Below are 25,833 nucleotides of genomic sequence, written 5' to 3'. Positions count from 1 at the left end.
TTAGAAATACTCCTGCAGTGCTTTCCTTCACAGAAATTTACATTGTACTCTATCAGACAATAAATTCTTTGTTGTGCCCGTAAACATCAATGCACACATGCACACACACATACACACACACACACACACACACTCACGCAGTGGAGGATGGTCCAACCTCCCCGGGCGGCTTGTCTCAGATTGGATGTCAGATGCTGGAGACAGCTGCACTCATCACAGCTTTTATGAATACATTACCTTTTATGTTCATCCAAACACTGATTTATCTTCCTCTGAAAATCAAACAGGACAGACATTCACTCACCAGTCCTCTGGAAAATTGGAACTTTCAGCAAACTGTGTGTAAGACAAATATCTGCGGCCAAAATAACTGCAAATCTTTCAGCCGGGTGGTAATTCAAACCTCATCTTTGACAGAGTGTGTGTGCAGATGTTTGTGCCCGCTTTTTTTTTTTTTTTTTTTAGCAGAGATGGCTTATGAAATATCAAAGTGTGTTATTTGCCTCCATGAAACTCCACAACATCAAAGACTCCCCCCCCCCCACAAGAACCCAAGAATCCTAGAGTTTTTTTTTTTTTTACCCGTGCAGCCTTGCCTGTCTTCCATCTCAGCATTGCTCAAAAGGCAAAAGCCTCTAATGATACAAGATACAAGATGGAGAGACTGCTGCCAACAAAATGGGGAGGGAAAAAAAAAACATTTTGGGTGATGATTGACATCCCTGCATCTTTTTATTATTCCTGTGATGTTCGTCCAGACACACTGATGCCAGAAACTGTGGCCTCACACTTTGGCTGATGCAGCAATCTGGTGATATGCGTCTCTCTGCCTGCCAACCACCTGGCTGGAAGAAGCGTAATCAACCTCGCAGTCAATCACTCCTTGCACAGCCAATGGTGTAGGATGAGTGTCAGAGGAAGCGTGGCAGACATGCGCTGGCTGTATGTCCAACTTTGACACTTCACACCTTGCTCTCTCGCATCCTGATGAGTCCTCTGTATTGGCAAGGCCTTGGGATTCCAGCAACCCACTACTGTGCATTATGTAGGAGAAATAAATGTGCAGTGAGTGGGAGGAATGTGGCTGCTGGGTCTCAGGCATTTTACAGGTTAAGGTTTTAAGTATATCCTCTGCCATCTTAAGCAGAAACAGCACTTAGTTGCCCAAAAATGTCAGTGAATTAATTAATCAAAGCACTAAAACTATCTTGCAATTAAAGCTGCAAGTTGGTACTGTGCTTGTATGATGGTTTCATTGCATAAAAAAAGGGGCTTTTACAACCGCAAATGCCTCCTGAAAGACACTACGAGGACTAATTCTAACAGTTCATGGGAGTTGCCTCCGGTCCACAAACAACAGCACAGTCTCCTTTGGTGTTAAAGCTGTTTTCAAGGCACCACTCACCGCTCTGGGTTACATAACCCAGCCACGGATGTCCCACATGACACGTCATGTATATTGCATTGCCTAAAAAGCAGCTCTATCTCCGACTGCACTCAGGGCTCACTAGATATTTCATCTCCAATTAAAAGGGAACTAAAGTACTGCATCACTGGACTCAAGAGAAGAGAAATAATTGACATGCTCGCTCCCGAAACAAGTGAATAATTGAATTTGTTTTTAATTCAGCGAGGGGTGAAAAAAAGAGTCGTGAATGCATTTGGCTATGTGTAGGTTGTGGCTTGGTGTCATGCAGAAAAGTCTCTATAATGTACATGAAATATTAAGAGAAATTTGGTGACTTAAATGTACTTTTCAGAATACTTTTCTTAAACTCTAAGAGTGGCAAGCAGGAAGAAAGAAATCCTGAGATCCTGAAGGAAGCTATTTATGCTATTTCTGACTTCCACTTTGTATTATTTCAGTTTCTCTGGTGCGAGGTTTTTGTTGCTGGACGTATTTACGTAGACGGGGAGGCTCATACACTCTAAGGAAACTAGAAATAGCAGCTGGACAACGATCAACAGCTGAGAAGTGCAGAGGAGGACAGAAAAAAAATCAAAACCCAAGTGATTTTTGGATGCTCACATGCTTTTGTTTGAAACATCAACTCCAGCTGCCTTTAAATAAATACTTAGTGGGCGTTCACAGTCCTGCTGTTGATGAAATTGTTAATATTATCTTGTAGCTGCTTCCAGTGCAAATGAATGTTGTCTCCTGAACTGTTTTCAGTGATAAAACAGTGTGACTGGGCAGTAATTTAAAGCAAGTCTAGGTGGCTAACTTTTTCTGTATCATGGAATAATCTCAAATGCTAAAATGTAGCCTAACAGTAGCACAAGAGGAGAAGGGTTACAAAGTCTACAAGCATGCTCTGTAATAGCTAATGCTACTGCTATAGACTAGTGGTCACGCCGGCCGAAATGAAGGTGTTATTTCTTCTCTGAAATGTTCCATGATCTTGCTTTAAGATACTGTCATTTAAAGATGGGGTAGGCAGTTTAATTTTGTTGTCATCAGGCAAATTCCCATAATAAACTTTGAGCATATTTAATTCAAGTGGTCTGAGAAAAAACTGCACCTCCTCTCGGCTCTGTTTTCAGGTTTCAGAAAATCCAGCCTGTGACTGGAGACTTTGGCCAATCACAGGTCATTATTGGCTGTTCTAAAAATGCAAATGCAGGTGCACATCTCCTCAAATAATGAAAGTTTGAGTCAATGGCGGAAAATCCTGCAGTTTAAGCTATTCCAGCATTGGTAACAACTACCTACACTGTAAAGCAACCCAAAAAAGGAAGACGAACATATCAAGAAGAAAGCCTAAAAAAGAGTGACAATAAACAAATACATGTCGATATAGATTGGTGGGCGGGGCTTAGCTGGAGGCAAAACAATTCTCCACAGACATTAGTTTGGGCTTATTAGCAAGTTCTGTTGGCTGATGGGAGTGGTGCGTTCAGAAATACTCATTCAGAGTGCCGGAGAGCACACTGTCACAACCTGGACCGTCTGTAAATTTGGGCCTCTGTCCAAAAGTACTGTTTGGTTATTCAGAGCACCAGACTCTTAAAGCTGTAGAGTGCACTCCAGGAACTTCATGTAGAAATAGAAACACTCCGTCCCTTCAGCCAGCAGGGCTCTCATTTTAATGTAGAGCGTCAGACTGAATTTACGAACGCACCACGTCAGGTCACTCACTCTCCGGGACTGCAAGTTTTCCAGTGGATGGATGATCTGACTGGATGGCCGGCTTTGTGGTTGATTACTATGCCAATCTTACAAAGGAGGACGAAACTTGAACGGTTTTCTCCAGGTTTGTCTTGCTATTGAAACTAACGTTAGCTAATGTAGCCTGAAGCACGATGACGAGTCGTGTTTTGCCTCCAGATAATAAAATGGCGTCATCAGTTTGGCCTCCTGCAGCTCCATGTTCATGTTGCATAGCTAACATTAGAGTGTTACACTGGGTTCATCCCAACACCTTCCCTTGCATCCATGTTCCCTCACTTGTGTCTCTTCCTCGCGTCTTATCTCTGTTCTCATAAGACGCAGCAGAGAGATGCAAGGATGAGAGTCAGGAGAGAGGAAAAGGAGGAAATACAAAGAAACGAGACGTCTTTTCCTCTGAAGTGTCCCGTGAAGCGACGTCCATTTGAGATGGCGGCGGCGCCTGATCACAGCTGGATCAGCTGTCAGTCAGCTTTGTTAGCAACTGTAGAGACTTTTGATGGAGTTTGTGTCTGCACACGAATAATGCAATATATAGCACCATAAAATACGCCTATACAATACAGGCACAGTTATCAGAGGCAGAGCAGCAGTGTTTTCTCTCTGTTTAACAAACACCTTCACATGCATAACACCTTCAGTCTGTATTTAGACAGTACTGTGTCCTGCTCAGAGTCACAGAATGTGTTTATATGCATTTGCATCTGTATTTATTGATATTCGGACTGTGAATTTATTATTCAATAACACAGGATATGACTATGATGTCTTTTGAACACTGAAAATTATTTAATAGGCCAAATGTTTCAGGGAATATTGAAATTATGGAACTCATCAACCCGACGCTCAGAAACTATCAGCCTCACGTGTGACTGAATGAAAGTGACGATCTGTGATATAAGTTATTCTTGCTGACAGACGGACTCTCTCTGACTTTGTCTGCATAATAAAACCTTAATGGGGGAAATAACAAGTCGTAAAAAGAAAAATCTTGCTCATGCTCCTTTTCTTGTTCAGATTTTTTGACTAAATAGTGAAACAGAAAACAAATATAATGTAAAACTTGATGCACTTGAGTTTAATTTCTTGTCTGTCTTCACTCCAGCAGTGTTGTGATGTATCAGATCAGTCCGATCAGCTGCAGTGCTGCGTGTGTCCAATCAATAACTGATATCCGTTCAAGCGTGTGTCGGTCAGTAAAAGATTCCCACAAAGGCTGCACTCGAGTAGTCTCACTTCCCTCTCCGGGGATGTTCTTTAAGATGGTGGGTCTCAATCAATAACGGGTGAAGTGATCGAGGATAGAAGAGTTGAGGAGAGATATTCAGATGACTCCAGTGTGTCCTCTGCCTCACTCCCCGCCGCTACAGCGCAAACCGCAGCTCCTATTGGACAGGCGAGATTCCCCACCATATCCGCAAACTTTCTGCTGCTGTTAAACAGGTCAGACCTGACACTACCACTGGCTACCAGCCTGCTCTGTTAGCTGAATTTAGTTGGCTTCAGCTTCTCAGCGAAAGTGTCCGGAGCTGCTGCCTGTTGTCGCAGTCTACAGCGGCGGGGAGCAAGGCGGAGGGACTGTGGGGCGGCTAATGCTAGCTAACTCTTGTCTCAATTGTGCTGTGAGAAACAGACAGACAGAACAAGGTAAGCAGGGGCTGAGTGAATGAGGTGTGTGCAACTGTGCAACGAGATAACATTGGGTTACTGAGCGTGTGCATATGCCCATAGTTGCCTTGTGGGAGGGGCTTCAGACAGAGAAATTAGAGAGGAGAGCTGCAGAAAGAGGCTGTACTTCTGAATTCTGCCTACCGCAGCTTTAAAAAAAATTGAACTTCAAGAAAATTCTTGAATGAAACTGGGTGAATGACAGCGTCTCAGGACGTCAGTAGATTCTTCCTCGCTTGTTCTAAGAAGAGCTAAGGAATATTTAATTACTTAAAAGGATTTTTTTGCTCTCTGATCTATAAATACCAACGTCCGACTTGAAGGGTGTTCAACTCAGCTGCTACCACCTGCTTTTTTAAGATTTCCTCTTGCCTGATCGTCTCGCACCTTTTTTCTTGTGTTTTCTGTCAGGCGTTTAGATGTCCCAGACTCCTTTGAGTTTTCAGTAAAACATCATCATGTTAAAAAGGGGTGGACAAAATATCACAAACACCCACATTTAGTGCAAGACGGTTCAAAAGCACTGCAGCATATACTACCATCGGATTGTCAAAATTGTATCATAAAAGGTAGTAACTATTGTTGTATCTATTGCTTAGAGGTATGTATAATATAATGCATTAGCAAAATTTTATAAGGTATTACATATATACATATAACACCACAGTATGTCATGTATTTTTAATATAAAACAAAGTCGAGTTAGGTGAACAGCTTGCGGCAGAGTTCTAAGGGTTCACAGTGTTGCAGTGTTATTGAATTGGATTATATTATAAAAGTGTCATATTATAGTGGTGTTTATGACATTGTGGCCACCGTCTGTACGTTGCCTTCACCCCTGCAGTCACTGCATCAATCCATCTGAAGAGCAAGCAGTGAAAAAGTGAATGTTAATCATGAAGGTCCTGCTCGTCATCGCCTTCTATCCAGGGACACGGCGTCTCAAAATGGAGACTTTGCAGCAGCACAAAGGATTGAATTTGGCCACAGGAGATACCAAGATTGGATTGATCAATAAGATTAGATTGCCTTTCTGCAATGCATCGAGCACATTAATGTAGCGAAAGCAAAACATGGAAACTAATTCAGCATGTTAGATGCATTTGGTTATGCTCAGGAGTCAAGGAGGGTAATGTCACGGTTTGCGTGTTAAATTCAGATAAAAGTTGCTGAATTCTCCGCTGAGGTCTTGCTAATGATGTTCTCTTGGAACTGATACAATTGGCAAATGATTATTGATTTCAGCACTCGAGGAGTCTGGCTCCTTTACAGAATGATCTTGCACCAGGTTGCAGTCTGTGAGTTTTTCTAATTACATTGATACATGCATATTAATTGAACAACCTCATGCTTTTTTCTGTAGAATGCGAGACAAAATGTTAGTTTCTGGGTGAGGTATCGTCAACAACGCAGAGCCTTTCCCGCCGTATGTGCAGAGAGGCATCGCACCACAGGCCATTTTTAAAAATTTCATCACTTCTCAGGCTGCACAAGAGGTGAAAAGTGAGAGGGGTGAAAATGCAATTCCCAAAACTGATGACTGTTATACAAAATTACAAGAATAGAAAGACAAAGAGCCAGCATTAACTCTTAATATGCCCAGCCTTGGGCCAAACTAATAAAACCACAATTGAATCAGCCCTAAATAAATGATGGCGCTGTAGTTTAATAGCGTATCATCTCCCTCACTGACAGCACTGGATTTGATGGTACTATATATCTTAATAATCCCACAAGTTGAAATTGAAGGGCATTTCTCTGGGACAAATTCACACTGAGTGTTGCTTTATTTTTCTCACTCATTATCTGTGTGTCTACTGAGGCTTTCAGGCAAACAGTGAGCTCCACCTGGTGGAGACAGAGGACCATCTCTGTGGAACAGTCCTCACTTTTAATTTCATTTAAAACCTGGCCATTATACACTCATTTAAAAACTAATATGAAAAACATAGTTAATATATTAGTTATATTTATATGTTACATGTATGTGTCTGTATTATTTACGATTATCACATCCTCTGTTTTGTCTGTTATATTCTCATGTTTAGGAGAGAAATATTATTTGTAACTGAATAGATTTGAAATTCTACAGGGGGAGGTTTTCACCATAAGGTCCCTTCAGGTTTCTTACCTCTCCTGCACAATCGGTGCTATGTTTATTTTTATATACTTGTTTTTATCACATCTTGATTGCTAATAAAATTCAAATTCAAGTGTAAAAGAAAGACAGTCGTACAAAAACTGTACATTTAAAACAAATCATTTACAGCTATGTCAAAATGTTACTGAATGACAGAGGTGTGGACTTAAGTCACATGACTTGGACTCAAGTTGGACATGAGTCACAAATTTAATGACTTTAGACTTGGCAAAATCAAACTAAACTTGGACTTTAACACCAAGGACTTGAGCCTTTTGACTTTAAAATACTTTTTTTCCATTCCCGCCAAGGTAATAAAGGTAACACAGGTTTTTGAGTCAAATTGAGCTGACCAACATTACTTATAGATCTAAATGAGCTTTCATTTATATGATTTAGCACAAGGTGGCCATTCTGCAGTGGGCTATTTTGTTTATTTGGTACTTCAACTGTGCAGCATTGTTGATGAAAGCAAACAAATTCATCCACACGCTATTGAATTCTCTATTTTCCCCTGAGACTTTTCCCTTTTTGGATTTGGAATCCACGGCTAGCCTAGCTAGGAAGAGTTAAGACTACTTTAGCCATCGCTAGTGATGTTTTTAGAGGAAAAGGCACCAGGTCAGACATATGACTGACATTTTAGTTGATGAAATGTTTAATCGATGAATAGGCTATGCATTTTTACAGTTGAAAAATGTAAGAATCACTTCAGGCCTATAACAGTAAATGAAAATTAAGATGTTATAAGAAATAACAGTTATTCATTTTAATATAATTTTCTGTCAAAGCCACAGGGAGCCGCTGGAGAGGGGCTAAAAAGTGGCATGCAGAGCCGCAGGTTGGGTCTACCCCTGCCACAGATGATCCACTTTGTTATCTGACAGCATCCAATCAAATTGCAGAAGAGAAATACAAAAAATAATGTTATGTTACTGACCACCGGTTGGGGAAAAAAATGGCACCAAAGATAATTTTGTTAGTGTACAAAAATTGTATGTGGTGGTCAACATTTGCAGTATTCAAAACTTACGGGTTGAAACTTACAGAAGGGGACACAACAACCTTCGGCTTTGTTTAACATTAGAAGTTGCACAAAGAATGATAAGCCAAGGCTAATATTAATGTAGTTAGCAAGCTAATGCTTAGTCAGTGTGTTCAGATGTAATATATTATTTTTCAGTGTGAAAAATGGTATTACACAGAGAGTGCATTATGACTTGTTTCGGACTTGTAACTCAAAGTTAAGGGCTTTGGACTTGACTCGGGTCTTGACTGCAAAGACTTGACACTTATTCATGACTTGCAAAACAATGACGTAGTCCCACTTCTCCTGAATGACATAATTTTATTTTGTTTGTCTTGCATTGTGAAATCAATGCCAACACACACAGCGACCCTCCCCCGTCAAAAGATGAACACAGTACATAACAAACATTAAATCATATCACAGAAACCCAAAAAATAAAAAAGTCTCATAATTCCCATGCATCTGTGAAAATAAATTCCTCACATCATTTTGTTACTTTCATTTTATCAACACACAAAGTTTCACTTATTGTTGATATGACAAACATATGTCAGTTTATATACTGCATGTGTTGGATGTAAGAGCACAGTATCAGCACACTGTAGCCACCAGGCACTAAAAATAACATATCTTATTCTGCATCATACGCCAGGAAGTTAAATCCTATGTGGTTTGTGGGTTACTGATGAACGCTCCTCCTTCACTTCAACTCTGACATTCAGTAAATCTATAACTCTGATGTATATAATTACAACTGTCATTACTACATTTGCATTTGGGTGGGACTCCTGTTACAAAATCATGTAATGATGCCTTCCAGGGCAGATTTCACAGTGGAAAATGGGCCGTTTATCTGACATATTTTGGGACAGGCTTGAGGTTTGATCATACAAGAATTTAATTAAAAACAATATAAAATATGAGAGTAGATATTGCACATTGTTACTTTTTTGGATCTTAAGACAAAAACATAAGACAGAGTGGTTCAACATTTTGTCTTTCATGATCCTAACCTGTCAAAATGTAAATATTTAGAAGCAGACAACAAGCCTGTCATTAGTATAAAACACTGTCTTTGGACCAGTGCAATTTGAATTTCTTAGCTCTAATGTCCAAAATAACACGATAAATGAACGTTACACCACAACTTGTAAACTGCAGCAATGTTCTGTTGCTGTATAAAAACTCTAAAAGTCGTTAAAGGTCGGAAATTGTGAGAGAAAAACGTGAGACAAATGAATACAGAAAACGTTCCTTTGCAAGTGAGTTGATTTACTTTGAGAGGAGTGAATGAGCAATACTTATCATTCATACAAAATGTATATTACTTTGAAGAAAATGTGCAAACAAAGCTTCGATAAAGGATGCCTTAACATGCTCTCTGATGCTGGCATTTGGAAAAATATACAGTTAGAAATATATACACTTCCAAGAGTAGCACGTCTACATACTCAGTGTGGGCATTAGCAAGAATCTGCTTGCATAGTTAAGTGCATGCATAAGCAATTCGTCATGCAACAACTGTCGTATACTTCATGAGCGGTGATCTCTTTTTCTCAGGCCTGTGTCAGTGCGTTCGGCTCTGACCTACTCTGTGATGCAAGCTAAAGATGTGCACAAGCTGTGATGTCGCACGTGAAGACAGAAGATGACTCAAACATACCATAATGCTCTATGTACATATTTTTTCAAAGAAGGCATCCCAGCTGTCTTTGAGTGTGTGTGTGTGCGTGGTGGCTTTTTACATTAACCCTGTGTTCATCTGAGAGGAATGTTTGGAGATGTCTGGCAGTCTGAAGAGGCTGATCCCCATGAGGAACAGGAACGCAGTTAAGTGTGGGTATCAGCAGCTGGAGGGCAGAGGTGGTGACGGACGGGAGGTTTGTCTGAGGGGTAACAGGTTATTCACTGGTAAATAAAAACACAAACATTTAAGAACCATTACAAACCGACGTCTCAGACATTTAACACCAACGACACATGCTGCATTCCTGCGCTTTTGCACCCAGCGGGGCCTCTCGACGACTGTCTCCATTCTGGCTGCACAAAAATACGTCTTAAAGGCTGTTGCACAATTACTACATCAAGGAGCGTATGTAAACAGCGGTTCAGGTTAAATAGGCTTAATTGTGTTTGACTTGAAATAACATTTTTCAGTGCTTAATAAATATTAAAATTGAATTATAAATTTACCAACACCTGCAGTTATACAATTTAGATTAAATATTTTGATTATCTGAGGCACTGATGTTTGTCGACATATGGCTCTCGATACTGACGGAGAGCTGTACATAAAGATTTTTGGAAATAATTCAGTGTTTCACTGCATCAGCACGTTAAAAATTGCCGGTAAACTTCCTTTGGTGACTGAGGAGTCCGTGCTTAATGTATCGCAAAAGTTGCTTGCCACCATTATATCCGCTTTCCATCTTGTGCAAAGTCACTTTTATTTTCACCTCCTACCGAAGATGGACTTCTCCCAGCTATGCTACAGACAGAACAAGGCAATAATTTCAATACATGTGCAGTCCATGCTTATTTACAATACAGTATAATATTTCTCAAAATCAATGCAATCCATACAAAGTGCTTCGTTAAAATCCATTCCTAAATAACTATTTAACAATGTGGACAGGAAGTGTCCGGTATGGCAGCTGGTATTCAGTAACCACTGAAGAAGCTACAGGTGCTTTAAAGATGTTTGTCAGACGCTGGGTCTGGTTTGGATGGTTAAAAAAAGACACCTCAGAGCTGCACTAGAGAGATTGTTATCAGGCCTTTGAAATAATGTCACTTGGCCCTCTGGCTAGTTTGTGTAGAGTTGATGGGGATCTTCCTGGACTGCATTGTCTTTTTAGCAGGCTCTTTCTTCGAAGGTTCTTTTGCATTGGCAGAGGATTGGGTGGTCGTTTCTGCTCCAGAGAGCTTCGACTTTGTGGAGGGCAGCAGTGAATGCTTAGCTGCAGTGGACACCTTGGATGATTCCTTGTCTTTGGCTGTGGTCACATTAGTCTGGGCCTCTGAGGCCACATTCTGGGCTTTCTTGGGGTTTCCCTCTCTAGCTGCATCCCCACCACCCTCCTCTGAGCTTGCTTTAGCATCTCCCACCCCTGCCTTCCCACCATCGGCTGATTTACGGGTCTCTTTGGGCCTCAGAGCTGTTTTAAAGAAGGACAAACCTTTGTCCTCTGTCTTACTGTTCCTTCGAGGCGCCCTCGAGGGGGGGGCTGCACTCGCAGAGGAAACACCTACACTTGACGATCGAAGACTAGCCATGGAGGAGCTACTGCTTGAGCTCCGGCCCGGCGCCCTGTTTTCCGCAGTACGGCCCGGCCTGCCCTCCGCTCTGCTAGCAGCACCCGACCTTGAGGGAGGACCGCTGTGGTTAACCTTCTTCTCCGAGACCGAGTTAGTCCGTGAGGAATCACGGCTAGTGCTCCTGTCTGCTGCTTTAGTCCTTCCTGAGGCTGAGCTTTTCTCGCCTCCCCCTCTGGGTGATGTCCTCCTTTGAGGGTGGGAGCTTTGTGACCCAGGAGAACCACTCTTCCTCTGTTGGGCAGAGTCAGGATATAACACCTCCGGGGTTTGGGATGACCCTTTCTTGGAGGGGGTTGCTGTTCTCGAGGAACCTGCCTTGCTAGTTTTAGGTGGTCCTTCGCTTTTGTCCTTTGGGGTTGATACCGATGCTGTGCCCTTCGTCTGACCTCGAGATGGTAACTTGTCAACGGCTGGGGACGCAGGAGACAGGGAGCTGGATGACGTCGAGGAGGTGGCGGGACGCTTCTTGGGACTCGCTGTGGTCCTTTTAACACCAATGCTCTCTGCAGACCCATTTCTTTGTTTCGCCTCCTTCGCAGCTGCCCCATGTCGAGGACTCACCTGTTCGGAAGCAGCGACGACATTGTTGTTGTCCGCAGCCAGGGTGGAGGTCTTCTGCTCTGCCTGAGCCACAGCCTTGGAGTGAACCTGCTCTATTAGCCTCTTACTGCCTGGATTGCTATCCAAAGCTGCAAGGGCTGACTTGCCCCCAGACACTTTGTCTGTCTTAGGTGACCCAGGGAAGCAGGAGGTCGACAGCTTGGTATCAACCACCTCCCCAATTCTCTCCAGTGTCGGGGAAGAGGAGTGGGATTCCAGGGAGAAGCGGGAGGGAGAGTTGGAACGGAGTTGTAGCTTAGCAGAGTGGGACCAGGATGGTTTGGTGCCATTTTCACTGAGCACCAGCGGGCTGGCGATGGAAGATCTTGAGGAGTACGTCTGTCTTTGCATGCCCCTTACTGCTGGCCGGCTCGATAAGCCTGCATGGTAGGAAGATACACATCAATATAAGACTCTTTAAGAATACCCACATTTGTCACTTTTGAGTTGAAAACAGAAATTGAGTGTATTTGGATGAGTCTTTACCACCATCATCCTCACTCCGTTCACCAGCAAACTCAGCTGACTCAGAGAGGGAGGCCAGCGAGGTGCGTCTGGAGGAACCAGAAGAGGCTTGGCTAGGTGGACGGCTACCCATCAGCCGACTGATCCAGTGCTCACACAAAGAGGAACTGGTGGATCCTAAAATCCCAAACAGACAGTGGTTGAACGTGGGTAGTAAATTCAAAAATATACACAAGAGATTACACAATCTAATAACATTTACAATTACCTCCCACAGAGCTGTTGGCAGACCAAGATGGAATTGTGGCACGTCTTTGATAAAACAAGATGTAACCAGTCTGCTTGCAAACGTCATCTTCAGATATGGGATGAACATCGCTATCATCGAAGCAATACCACTGTCCATCTATGGAGTTCTTACAGTGAGCTACAAGACACAAGAGCATAAAATATTAGAAATATCTTGGATAGCCTTTATTAAAGTAATACTTCACCCCCAAATTATACTTTGTATATCAATTACTGACCAAGCGTTAAAACTGTTTTTCTCTCCTCCACAGTGAATGAAGCATCCAGATCGGAGAAAGTTCTTGATGTACTGAAGTCAAAGGGGACCTCAACAGCAAAACTATAGCAAAGCATCTGTTTACAAACTCTCACACAACTCATGCAGTATAATCCAAGTTTATCTAGTTGTTTGCTTAACACTTCCCAAATAGACAACCCTTTCTGATGGGAAACTGAACTAAAAGTGAAACTTATCCATGGTCTCTCCAAAACCAGACTCCATTGACAAAATCAATAATTTTATCTCACTAAACACAGGAGCTCTACTACCCCCTAAATTTGTTTGTTTGTGTTATTGTGTGACTTTGGTGATTTAAAGGATAGTTAGTGTTCACCAAAGTCGCAAAATAACACAAGCAAACTGCAGATCGAGCCAGTGGTAGACCAGCAGCTACTGTGTTCAGTGAGGTAAAATTGCTGCTTTTGTCAATGGAGTCTGGCTCTGAAGAGAGTATAGGTAACTTCAGTTCAGTTTCCTGTCAGAAAGGGCTGTCTGTTTAAGTGCTGAGCATAAGAATGAATAAATGAGACTTGCATTATACTGCATGAGTTGTGTGAGAGTTTGTAAACGGATGTTTTGATGTAGTTTTGCTCTAGTTAAGCGCGGCCCCCATTTACTCACATTCATCAAGAATTCTCTCTGTTTTTTGGATTCTTCGTTCACCGTGAAGGCAAAGAAGAAAAACAATTTTATTTTCACTAATTCAATGTAAAACGGGGAAAGTAACTGATATACAAACAGTCATTTGGAGAGTGAAGTATCCCTTTAAAAAAAAATCAGATGAGACATCAGCCACCCACTGTTTGTAATTGGTGCTGCTCGGTTACCTGTGTAATGTCCTCCCTGCATGGTCCCATGATGGTTACACACGGCGTACAGGTCGTAAAGGTAATCCTCTGGGTCACGGCCCATCCCGTAAGGCCGTCTCCACGGCGACCAGTGGGAGGGGAGACTCCAGCTGCTCTGGCTTCTCTTTACCATATGGGGTGCCATGTCCATGCCTGTGAGCGGGAACTTCACCATGTTCTGCATCTTCATTCGTCGATCCCCATCCTGTATTAACACATTTATGGCGTTTAACTTGACAGCAAGTTGTTTTATAAATTCCTCACAATCTCTCTCTCACTCACTGAACATTTTTGGCACCTTCATTTATTCTACTGTCTACATGAGTACCTGTCTAAAGCGTTTCAAGTGCAGTATGAGGATGTCTGGCAGGGTCCACAGGCTGAGCTTGATGCTGCCCTGCTGAAGCTGCTTACAGTGCGGACATCGCCATGCATCATCAGGAGCAAGCTGAAAATAATGTGAAGAAAACCGTAATTAAAGAGTAAATTAACTCTAGCTTTTGTTTGTTTTTTACCTGTTAACATATGTTTTCTGTATAATAAAGGTATGAAAATGATGCCATTTTTTAACATTATATAGCAAAAAACAATGCTGGAAAAGTGTAATGGCACTGCCATCTAGTGTTTGTAACTGTCACCCGTCTGCTCACACCGCCCAGCCCCAAGTCTGGTATCTTGGACCAGTGACATCAAAGATAATCCAACAACACAACATTTTTAACATTTTTAAACCTCTGTTTTAGGCAGAAGACTGCCAGTGAATCTTAGTTTGCAGAAAATGATAAAACATATCACATCTTTAATCCTTATATTCATTCATTCTCAGCACCACTGCAGCTTAGGTGATGTCATGTCTCAGCCTACCTGCTCCTCTTTGGTGTAGAGTTGAAAGCACTGGGCGAGCGAGCAGGTCTGAGGCTGCAGGTGTTGCTCCTTTACTTGACGCACGCTCTCAGCATCGGGGATGTACTCATCCTCAGTTCTTTTGAACAGACTGGGGAATAACACAGCACAAGTCACAGAGGGATCACACGAAACTTCAAAAGACATTTACGACATGTATTTGTTGAAAGGAGACATCACACATCTGCTCAGAGCTTGATAAAAAGTGCATGACTGTTGCCTCAGATCTCAACTTACTAGTCTTTTGTCTCCTTGTCCCATTCGACAACAATTTTGACATGAGGTGGCCCTCCAGGACCGCACGACTTGAATGCCCTGTTGAGAATTAGATTAAGAGAACAGCGCATTATATTTTCCATTATGATCATTTAACTACGATTCATACTCAGTATTATAACTGTATTATAGTATTATAAATCTGCTATGGCTCCAGCAGTACAACATCTGAGACCTCTGTCCTGAAGAGTGCAGTCATAGTTACAGCTAAGATACCTTTGCAGAGCACTCAAACTCCCAGGCCATACATATCAATTGGCCTAAATGACTTTGAGGGTTTATTTTCTGTTTGATTTTTATGTAGCAGCAGAGAAGCAAATGTCTTTTTTTCCCCATTCCCCTCATTTTTAAAAATCCATGCAACAATCACAGAGGTCGACACATTCTTAGAGGAAAATCCATAAAACCAGACAAGCTATTATACATCTCAGGAGGTATTTTAACATCAATACCACTGAAGAGTCGGCCTACATACTGTACTTCTTCAATCAACTTGAAGTGGATTGAACTGACTGCAGGGTTTATATAATGACTGCTCATGTGCAGTAACACTCCCCCCTGCTGGCGGTAAGTGTCATTACCTCTCCACAGAGGGATGGCAGAGCGGCTGCTCCTCCTGAGGCAAGAGATATGTGATTCCAACCACTCCTACCACACGCAAAGTGAAGGGCCCCACCTACAGACCATCAAGGTTAAGACACAATAAATATATTGCATAAAGGTCATTTAAAGTTCATTAAAATCACAGAGTATGTACCTGCACAAAGACTCCAGGGCGCAGAAGATGCCGCATCTTCTCCAAGATCTCTTTCTGAAGCACATCCCATGTTACTGTGCGCTCCAAATACAAAATAAATGGATTGCCAAACCTGCGGGGATTACAAAAACAAAAACAAGCCTGTGTCCATTTTTAAGATTCCTTTGGCATAATTATTCAAATCTTCACGAATATTCTGAAATACCTGCGTCCTTGCTGTCCGGCACAAGCTCTGTTACACACCAAAAGGACAATCTTCTCAGCCTGTTCGCTGTTCTTATTGGGACTCAGAGGCGGGGTTGTCGGCTCTTGTATTTGTGTGGATATCCTGTTATTATCTGTGCCATACTTCAGATTGTTCTGGTTGAGATTTGCATGTGGGCTCCCTGTGATAAAACACACAACATGTAAAGATACAAGCATGTAATGTAACACAAAAATCAATCCAGCATGCAGGTCAGTGTGCGCAGCAGCTCCTTCATTATTAGTCCATTTCTAATCTAATCTCCACTCCTACGGCCGTAATGAGACAAAGAGCTAAAGTCATTTCTGGGGAACAAACAGGATGCTGTACCGCCTCGCTTGGAGCGGATCTGCTCCGGTCTGAATAGCTCAGGTGTCTCAAAGGCAAAGATGGAGTCGCTCTCCTGAATGATCTCAAGGTCGTCGTCGTCGTCACAGAAGGAGCGATGAAAGCCATCGAAGTACATTTCAGTGAGGACGATCTGAGCGGATGCAGGGAACAAAAGCAGGTTATCGTTTAGATTAATTCATTTCATGAAGAGGTATTAACAGAAAAGAGGTGCAGATACACTACGCCTTCATGTATAGGGATATTCATAAAGCACTGATGACAAAATTAAACACAAACTTAACCACTAAATTCTCTCATGGCTCACTAAAAACCCTCCTACACCATTCAGTGTCCTCAGTAGCACACCCAGTCTTTAATCCTCTTAATTTGAAACATTAATGTTCTTTAAAAAAGGAAATTTTCTCATAAAACAGCACCTGTTGGGCAGGGATTTTGGTCTCTTGGGCCACAGCTTGTCTCAGTCTGGACACAGTGCCAGAAAGAGGCACCGCCACGCCGACTCTCATGCAGTGGGAGCACTTTCCTTGGTACACCACTGTCACATACAAGGGCCTGCAACACAGAAGGACTGGGGGTAATTGGCTGTTTCGTAACAATGGCAAGACTGATGTTTCAAAAATAGACTGCATCTCCTAATTTTAACTTTCTCCTGTCAGATCTTTTGTGGTGTTTGTTGAGGCTGGGTTTGACACTTCTGTTTAATGCCGGGTTCAGACTGGGTCTTGTCTCGTTGCAATTTTTGGATAGAGGGATTTTTTTGTGTGTGTGTGTGTCTGATAGATATTGTCTTACTCATAAACAAGATACAGAGTCACCTTACCGTGTGTGAGGTACCGGGATTGGCAGTGAGATGCAGAGGAAAGGATCAAAGGTGTTGCTCTGTTTCTGGCAGTGAGGGCAAGTCAGGGAGGACCTACAGAGAGACATGAGGATGTTAGTGTTTCATCGTAAAGGAGTAGTTCACTGTTTTGGGAAATACGCTTATTCACTTTGTTGCTGAGAGCTGGATAAAAAGATTGATACCACACTCAGAGCAGCAGGTAAAGTCCTGTATCAGGTCTGGTGACCAGCAAAAAAGGTTTGCAGGCGGTATTTTGTCCTAATTTTTTTTCTGGCTTTGGTTCTAGATTAAAACAAGAGCATGAAGGTCAGATGGCAGGTGTAAGATAATAAATATATCAAAATAAAATGAAAATAATTTGAGAATTTATGAGGATAAGCAAAAAAATATGAATGTAAATTGTAATACCTGAATTGCATTTGTTAAAAAATATATTTTCTTTGTTTCATATGACTAAAATGTCCAACAGTGATCACTTTAAATGTGCTGCGTACAGTTACTATAAGATTTGCAATTTCAGGTCAGGCTCCATGTGCTGACAGGTCGTGTCAGGTTTTGGAACTAATTGGTCATGTGTGGGTGGTGGGGCAGGTGCAGTATTGCACGTCCCATTTTTAGTTTGGGAGTAGGTCTTAAAAATCAGACCCATGCAGGACTGTGGCAGCAGGTTAGCTTAGCTTAACAAAAAGGCTGGAAACAGGGGAAACAGCCTGGTTCTGTCCAAGGGTTAATTTATCTCTCTACCAGCAACTTTAAAGCTCACGAATTATCCCTTAACATATCATTTGTTTCATCAGTATAAAAAACAAAGTGTAAAAACAATATATTTTAGTCTTACAGGGGTTACGTGCCAAACTTTTTCCTGCCTGGCAAACTCAAGATGACGACAAGAGTCCAGGAAGACCAACACACAATCCCCCTGAAACACTGTGTGCCTTTTTTACACTTTATTACACAAATTATTGAAACAATATACAATATGTTTATGACATTTAAATGTGGAGGAAGGCAGATTTTGTTACTTTTAGAAAAGCCAGGCTAAGTTGTTCTCCCTTCTTTCAATCATTGTGCTAAGCTAAGCTAAGCTAAGCTAAGCCAACCAGCTGCTGGCTGTAGCTTTAAATTTAAAACACAGGTATGAAGGGAGTATTTTGACTCTGATGAAGACACAGTAGTGTGTAAACATTAGTGTGTTTGCTCTATTAAAAGCTGTTAATCGATCAGTGTGCTTCAGTCTTTTCTTTTCTTTTGAAAGTTCTCTGTCCTTGAGCTGAGAAGCACTTGATTTTGCCCCATGCTGCTGGAAAATATGCAGGGAACTGTTTCATTTGATATTACTGGTGTATCATTTCAAACATAACTGCCACTGTAGTACAGGAAGTACACAGGACAATATACACACTTGATTAAAAAACACTTTCTATTACTCATCCCTTCATTTTTTCTGTACTTGGGTCACACAAAGACACCCAAGCAAGTTTTGTTCTCTGAAGACGGCCATGAGATATGGTTTGCCTTTTTTAGACAGCTCATCTAAACTTCCAGGTTTACTGGGGGGGGCCTGGACAAGGCTGGATTTTCAAAATAAAAGCCCCCGGATAGTAGACTCACAAGTCAGTCTTTAGACGCTTTGTTTAACTAAAGACTGATGTCTTTCTCCCTGATTTTGTGTTTAAATGGGCGAATACAATTTCAGAGTTTAAAAAAACTCCCTCCCAGAACCAATAGTAAATCCGCAGGGCGGTCCTTCGGTGGCTCGCTGAATTCTTGTACTCGTAAACATAGTCCGACTGTGTTAAAAGTCTTAAACAAAGTCACTGTAAGTCCTTCATTTCCACAATCTTGTGGACTGAGCACACGTTTGATAAAACGGAGTTAAATCTCTCGGCATCCATTTTCAAGCTCTCTGTGTGTTTGTTTCCTTGCGGATGAGAAAAGGGGGAGTGCACATTTCCAGGAGGGCATGTCCTTTTAAAAAATGCAAGAGGCGTTGCTTTGTTGCCAGCCGTTTTCTCCGGTGTGTTAAACACACAAGACCATCAGAAGGCGGAGATCTCTGATTGTCTGGTGGCGAGACTACCCGGATAGTAAAATGAGTTCAGTAGGGGCCCTGGACAAGGCTTGATTTAAGAAAAAAGAAAAAGAAAAAGAAAAAAAAAAGGCCCCAGGATGGTACCAGGAGTTTACCCAGGGCCCTGGGTAAACTCCTGGTACTACCAGGAGTTTACCCAGGGCCCTGGACTCTGTTAGATTTTCAAAATAAAAGCTCCCAGGTGGTACTAGGAGTTTACCGGGGGTCCAGAGAAAGCGGGATTTTTCAAAATAAAGCCCCTAGATTTCAATACTTCGAATAATTGAATAAAAATATTCAAATCTTCATTGTACTCCACTTAAAAATTCTTCCACTCTTCATGCTTTTATCTACAGCATTTGAGCTTTAAACTCACAAATTATACTTTATATTATACATCTCCCATACATTGTTTGATCTACTACTATGTCCACATACTTTCAGCCACAGAAATCATGTCAATGTGAAAATGTTTTGCTCTTTAAAGCTCTAGATTAGATTATTTTCTCACAAAGTTGCGTGTTATATGTTTGGCATATGTCATCATTTTCCAGACAGCTGCCCGGCACATGAAACAGTATGTTATGGACTTTGTTTTATTATTCATAAACGTTCCTCATGGACTTTCAGATTAATATTTATGTCAGTGAGCAGGTAGTGAATCAGTATTTTCAGTCGGATCAAACAGATTCTACAGCAGCAGCTGAAAGTTTCACCTGTATTGTGCCTGAAACAACTCCTGTACAAAAGAGCCAGGTGCTGGTAGTGGAGATCCTTCAGGGGCACTTTCCTCTTCTACTGGAGGCTGGAACAAACAATACAGAAACTATTTGGTAAACAAATATTATCAATGTTACATAACAGCAACAGCCACCAGTGGTGCAGTTTATAGCATCGCAACATTCAGTTTATTACACTGTTGATCAGTTGGGAAACACAAAAGGTGCAATATTCTCTCAGAACGTAAAAACATTGTGAGGTATTCGCAGCATCCTGGTGTATTGCTAAATATAGAGTACCATGTAATGTGTTTACCTTCCTGGGGGGTCTGATGTCAGGGTGGACGATATGGTTGAGGTCTTCGTGAACTCTATCCAGCAACCAGAGGAGGAATTCCTGGGCATCGTGCTGGGAGTTACCCTTGAACTGAAGGGCGCTCCTGGACACCACATTCTGCAGCCAGACAAACAAATTACAATTCAAACGGACTGCTCCTCAGACAGAAATGTTGTTTTTTGTTGACATCACTGCCCCATCATAAAATATTCAGGGACCGGGATGATGATCAGCACAATCCGAAAAGGTCAACAGAGGTGTGGGCGATGGTGAAACGCAGGCGCGGAGAAGCTTTTTAAAACCAGGACACCAGGCTAGAAATCGACAGCTTAACCTCACTGACAATCAGCTATCGGAGATGACAACAGTGTGTCCTCTACAGGGCCTCCCATGCTGGCAGCTGTGAAGTCACCTCTGCTAGCTATCAAATGTCACGCAAGGTCAAAGATACAAGGGGACCGTGCACTGTGTGCCTCTCCTGGACTGTCCCGGGGGACGTTCTCTCTCATTTTGAAGGCATTACCAGTGCAGCCTCAGCGTTTTGTGCAAGATGTGGCGCAAACACAGAGCTGGGCTTCCTTCTGTGGCTTGGCTACCGAGGCTGTCTTTAAGTAGAGATGTGTAGATGAGAGATTTGTATAGTCCCCTGATTATGAGACAATTCTAAAGTGACTGTGAGTGAAATGTGGACTGAATATTGTTTGAAATATCTGTATCTGACTGTCATGTAATATCCCAACAATACAAAAGATCATAATCAATAAAAAAGTCTAATAATTTCATCACTCATTGATTTCCACTACCTTGTGTTGTTTACAGACTGCCACCATTTGTTGGATTTGTTTCACCATCCGTCACTTTGTCAAATTAGCTATCGCTTTCCACAAATGGCGAATGCATCCCCTAATTGTCTATGGAGAGTTTGTGCAGATCGCGTTTGGATGGCGTACAACAACATAAGCCTCAAACCAATTGCTTCTGGGAGAAAATGGACTCCGAGACACAGCGGATAATTCCCCTGTGTTATTATCACGGATGTCTTCCTAATGATCTTTAAGTGCTCTCAGTTTTAGGGCTCAGATTGTGGTCCGAGGGTAAGAGGCACAAAGCCGTCACATGTCCATGCCGAGCTGTAATGTACACTCACCGCAAAAATAACATGTTTTGCTAAAGTTCAATTAGCTGCATTTAAGGTTGTGGGTGAAATCAAATTTTTGAAGTGATCATAGAGGCAGCAGCTTGGGATGTGATCAGCCAAAACAATCTACATTAGCATTTGAAGAAACTAACAAAATGAATCACCATTAGATTTTGAATATATTGACAGGATTCCTCACAAATTAGATACTAAATCTGAAAAATAATCTTTAAATAAAGTGCCTGATAGGCTGGTTTTGCACTTCATTTCCCTACTGAGTTAAACAGATTCAAGGCCTCTCACTCGGGAGAGAATAATCTATATCCAATCAGACAGTTTGTACTTTGGCTGGCAACCAAGGTAGAAAAAAGTGGACAGAAATAGTAACACTGTCAAGAATAAGCAATGTGTTGTACGGCCCCTGTTCAATCGAGTCCCTCTCCGTTATGTATTTTGGACTTTTGAAAGCAGAAAATAGGTTATCAGACAGACAAAGACAGAAATAAAGTAGCCTTGTTGCGAAAGAACAACCCTTTGTGGCTGTGACAGGCAGACTTTTGAGTGGCCCGGGTACAGGTTTACGAGGTGAAACCATGAAAAAAGCAGACGAGGCTGCAACAAAAGCTGATGTGTGGCGAAGACAGTCCAAAAACAAGATGAGATTAATTACAGCTCAGATCCAGCACTCAGCTGACTGGCTAAAACAGCCATTTAAAGAATGGAGAGTGAGTCCGGGAACACTGGCTTCACCTGTTTCAATAGGATTTATTCTCCTATAAAAAGCCTGATTGTAAGCACAAATATTACATAAAATGTAACCAGAACTGTGGCCTTGCTTTTTCATACATAAAACATAAAACAAATGATCATTTTTGCATTAGAGAAGAGGCTAAACACTAATGCAATATGAGGGATGCTGCTCCAGAGGCTCGCTGTCAAGCAAAGCAGCCAAGGCCACTGCATCTGACCCTGTACACAATTATCCTGACAGATGAGGGAATTTCGTGATACTGGATAGACTCAAATTAATATTTATTTATTTCATATATACTGCCCAGTGGGATCAAAGCATCTGCACTTGACAGAGCACAGAAACCATTTGGTTTTCTCTAAATGATCGTACCACTGATGATTTAAAAAGATGTTTCAACATAGTTTTCTTAGACGCTCATGGTCCTGCTTTTTGTGTAATGTCCTTCATGGTACACTGAAGGCACAAACAGGCTAGAATTCAACTTTCTGCTCACAAGGACCAGTTGAAAAAATGACTTGAAATGAAGCTCCTGATAGCAAACAGCAACAATCAACAAAGTCAAGGACGCAGGTTTTGTTTTAACACTGGGGGAGACAGAATACCAAAATGGGAATAAAGTGAAATAAAGTGACACTTTCTGATAAAGACATATTTGTGACCTTGTTTTTTTCAATACTTGATAAAACGGCTTGAAAGTGCAGAAAAATACATGTGTGCTTCTGTGTGAAAGAGACACAGGGGTAGCTTGTGTGTCTGGTTATACTGGAGCAACTCAAAAAAAAACAAAACAGTTTGACAGTGATTTTGATGCAAATTTAAGTCATGACTAATTACTACTGATTAAGGTAAAATAAATCAATTTCAGCTCAACTAATTTCACTGCACGCATATAATCCTTAGAAGACAAAGGTAACAGAGATGAAAGACAGGAAGAAAAAGATGGGGGGGTATTAATTTTGGTCACACAGCTTTTAATCACGGGTCTCGTTTCAACGTTTGTCTGGCCACGTATGAAACTGGGAGCTCTGGGTTATTCTGACAGAAAACCTTATTTCCTGCATTTTTGTGCATGAATTTATGGTGTAAATATCTTTCATTTTGTCGAAACAAAAGCCCTCTGCTGCTTTCGTGTTTTTATCGTCAGGGGCAAATACACTTTCTGTATATAGCTATAGGGGGACGTGGCCCCTTTGTCCCCCTGAAATCTACGCCTGTGAACAAAGTTGTTCATTTAAGAGGATCACATCTTCACCTGGCATCTCCCTTTGTTCAAGTTCATTTGTAGATATAAAAACACATCAGGGGCACTGAAGGGTCTGGAAACTTTCTTCTAGTTAGGATCTAATTTGGGTCTTTATTCTGTGGCCGCTGATGGCAAATATCAAACAAGTTCTTCTGACAGAAAATTTTAACTGTTGTTAATGCACCAATTTGTACATTAAAATCAATTTAAGGTATCTAGAAACTTACTTATAGTTAGGGTCTAATTTGGGTCTATGTGCATAAATGATATCTCATAAAGTCAGAGTTAGGAGCCCTGCATGCTGCACATCCTACCTTGAAGTCTCTGCTGTGCTGAGGTGTGTACTCAAAGGTCCACAGAGCCCGAACCAGCCCGGACAGCTGCTCAGTGACCTCCCCAGCCTCCTGCTGTTGCTGCTGCTGTTGCTGTTGCTGCTGGCTCCCCTTCTTCTGCACCAGCACCCCGTTGGACTTGGCCTTGTCGTTGCTGCTGCTGCTCGTGTCTCCCCCTTTGAACTGCTCCAAAGCCAGGTACTCTGCGAAGAGCTCCGTGTTGCTCAGGCACTGCAAGATAGCGTTCATGAAGCAGGTGTTGCCGTGGTTCTTGAGTCCGGCGACACCCGGCACCTTGTCTCCGAAGGGGAAACCCCCGCAGTCGCTGTCGTCGGACGGGACTGACCCTCCGGTGGTGGTCGGGATCAGAGTCGCGTCGTCCTTCTCATCCTCGGCGGCCTGCTCGTCGGTGCCGAAATGAGACAGAGTCGAGAGAGTCCGGAGAACTCTGTTCATAAAGCTCCCAACGGAGCGGACAGAGCTTCTCCGGAAGAGTTTTTTACTGAAGGATTTCTTCTCCTTGTTACTCACAACTTTCGACATGGTCGCTGTGATGGCTTTCCCTCCGCGTTTTTACGCCTTAAATCCAGAAAGGGCCCCTTTTGATCAGAGCATCCCCGCGCAGTGACAGCTCCTTCACTTTATGTTTCACACAAGGCCCGAGCATATTTCACAGAAACACAAAGGCCTGGCAGTTCTGGGGATCATATCACATGGAGAGAGTAGCATCAATTCAGCCCACTTGCAACACTGCGTCGGATTGCATAAACAGCCTCCATGGAGAGCCGCTGCCAGGGCGCAAGACGTGGACGCTCGGGGTCGTCCCGCAGCAGCCAGCGGACATCATCTCACCATAGCATCACTTGTGTCATTGTTCACACACCAAAACAAGGCGCTGTGGTTGAGGATCAGTGTCACACATAAACATCAAATCAACCTTTCACAATTAGGCTGAGAGTGACGAGCGGAATCCCTCATCATTTATTAAACAAACCGCAGCTCCACCCTTTAAAGGGGGATCTCTTCACCTCTGCCCGTCGGATCCACGGTGGTGTCGAAAACGGACCGGGGTCGTGATATTTACCCAGTGGATGTCTTCCCTAAATCGCCTCCACAGTGCTCGCAGGAGCGCTGCCAAACTGAGGAACACCCCGACCGGAGCGGCACAGCCCGCCGCTCCCTCGCGTTTGGCCGCCGCCGCGGAGCATCTCTCGGTGTGCCAGATGTGAAAGGTGCACGTTTCCGTGTCCCCATCCGAAAGTTTGTCGACACTTGGTCTCACTCCCCGCGCGCCTTAATTCCTCCTCCGGATGGGCTTGATGGCGAGGCCGCTGCTCCCGTCTCCATCATCATCTGTAGGCACCGATACTGCAGGCAGGGCGGTAACGGCTGACGTCAGGGCCATACACTGGTCCATGTTGGAGGAGAGCAGGTACAGCGGCATGTGATGCTGGATGATGCTCCATCCCCGTCTCTGGACAGCATGGGCACTGACGAGAGCCAGCTGGGCAGCAACATATTATCACATCATTTACTGAAGATAAATATAGGAATGATCTGATTTATTTATAGGGTCATTTTAGGGTTATTATTACAGTTAGTTTCATTCTTGTAAAATTAGGCTACTTGTCAGCTATTATAAATTGCTCTTATCCCAGATAAATTCTATTTTTGGTATCTTAAAGCTGTTGGTGATTTATACAGGAGGGTGCAGGTTTGATTTCAACACAGTGGGGGGACACATAGGATATGAAAAAGAAGATGAGGAGAGGGTCCTCCGCTAGAAAATTCTACACATCACTTATTTTTCTTGCATTTTTATGCACCATTTTGTGACTTTTCTGCACCAATTCACGGTGTAAATGTCATTCATTTTGTCAAAATAAAAATCCTATGCTACTTTAATATTTAAATTAGGAGGGAGGGTGAGTGGGTGGGTGGGGGGGCACAGTGGGTATGAAAAAGATGGGTGGGGGGGGGGGGTCCTTTCCATATTCATGCACCGATTTGTGACTGTTCTGCATCAATCATAGTGGATAATCATAGTGGACATTTTATTAA

The 25,833-nt window shown here is 42.5% G+C and overlaps 1 protein-coding gene across 2 annotated transcripts; it reads right to left on the bottom strand.

Annotated features, from left to right (window-relative positions):
- Positions 1-8,304: 8,304 nt before the first annotated feature.
- On the bottom strand, positions 8,305-24,537 carry LOC117247660 (ubiquitin carboxyl-terminal hydrolase 31-like). 2 transcript variants are annotated; one of them, XM_033612261.2, is made up of 16 exons: positions 23,755-24,537; positions 20,285-20,422; positions 19,966-20,054; positions 17,158-17,250; positions 16,754-16,889; positions 16,317-16,467; positions 15,948-16,128; positions 15,743-15,854; positions 15,567-15,661; positions 14,947-15,024; positions 14,671-14,800; positions 14,135-14,254; positions 13,786-14,011; positions 12,659-12,817; positions 12,412-12,567; positions 8,305-12,305 (listed from the first exon to the last, which is right to left on the bottom strand). In XM_033612261.2, the coding sequence occupies exons 1-16, from the start codon at positions 24,313-24,315 to the stop codon at positions 10,798-10,800; spliced, it is 3,933 nt and encodes a 1,310-aa protein (XP_033468152.1). In that variant the 5' UTR covers positions 24,316-24,537; the 3' UTR covers positions 8,305-10,797. The 2 variants fall into 2 exon arrangements, with proteins under 2 accessions (XP_033468152.1, XP_078019284.1); XM_078163158.1 differs by having other exon boundaries at positions 12,415-12,567.
- Positions 24,538-25,833: the final 1,296 nt, after the last annotated feature.

This window comes from Epinephelus lanceolatus, chromosome 21 (genome assembly GCF_041903045.1).
Source record: "Epinephelus lanceolatus isolate andai-2023 chromosome 21, ASM4190304v1, whole genome shotgun sequence".
NCBI classification, from domain to species: domain Eukaryota; kingdom Metazoa; phylum Chordata; class Actinopteri; order Perciformes; family Serranidae; genus Epinephelus; species Epinephelus lanceolatus.
The sequence above is the reverse complement of the archived record's forward strand: the minus strand, read 5'-3'. Positions and strand labels throughout refer to the sequence as shown.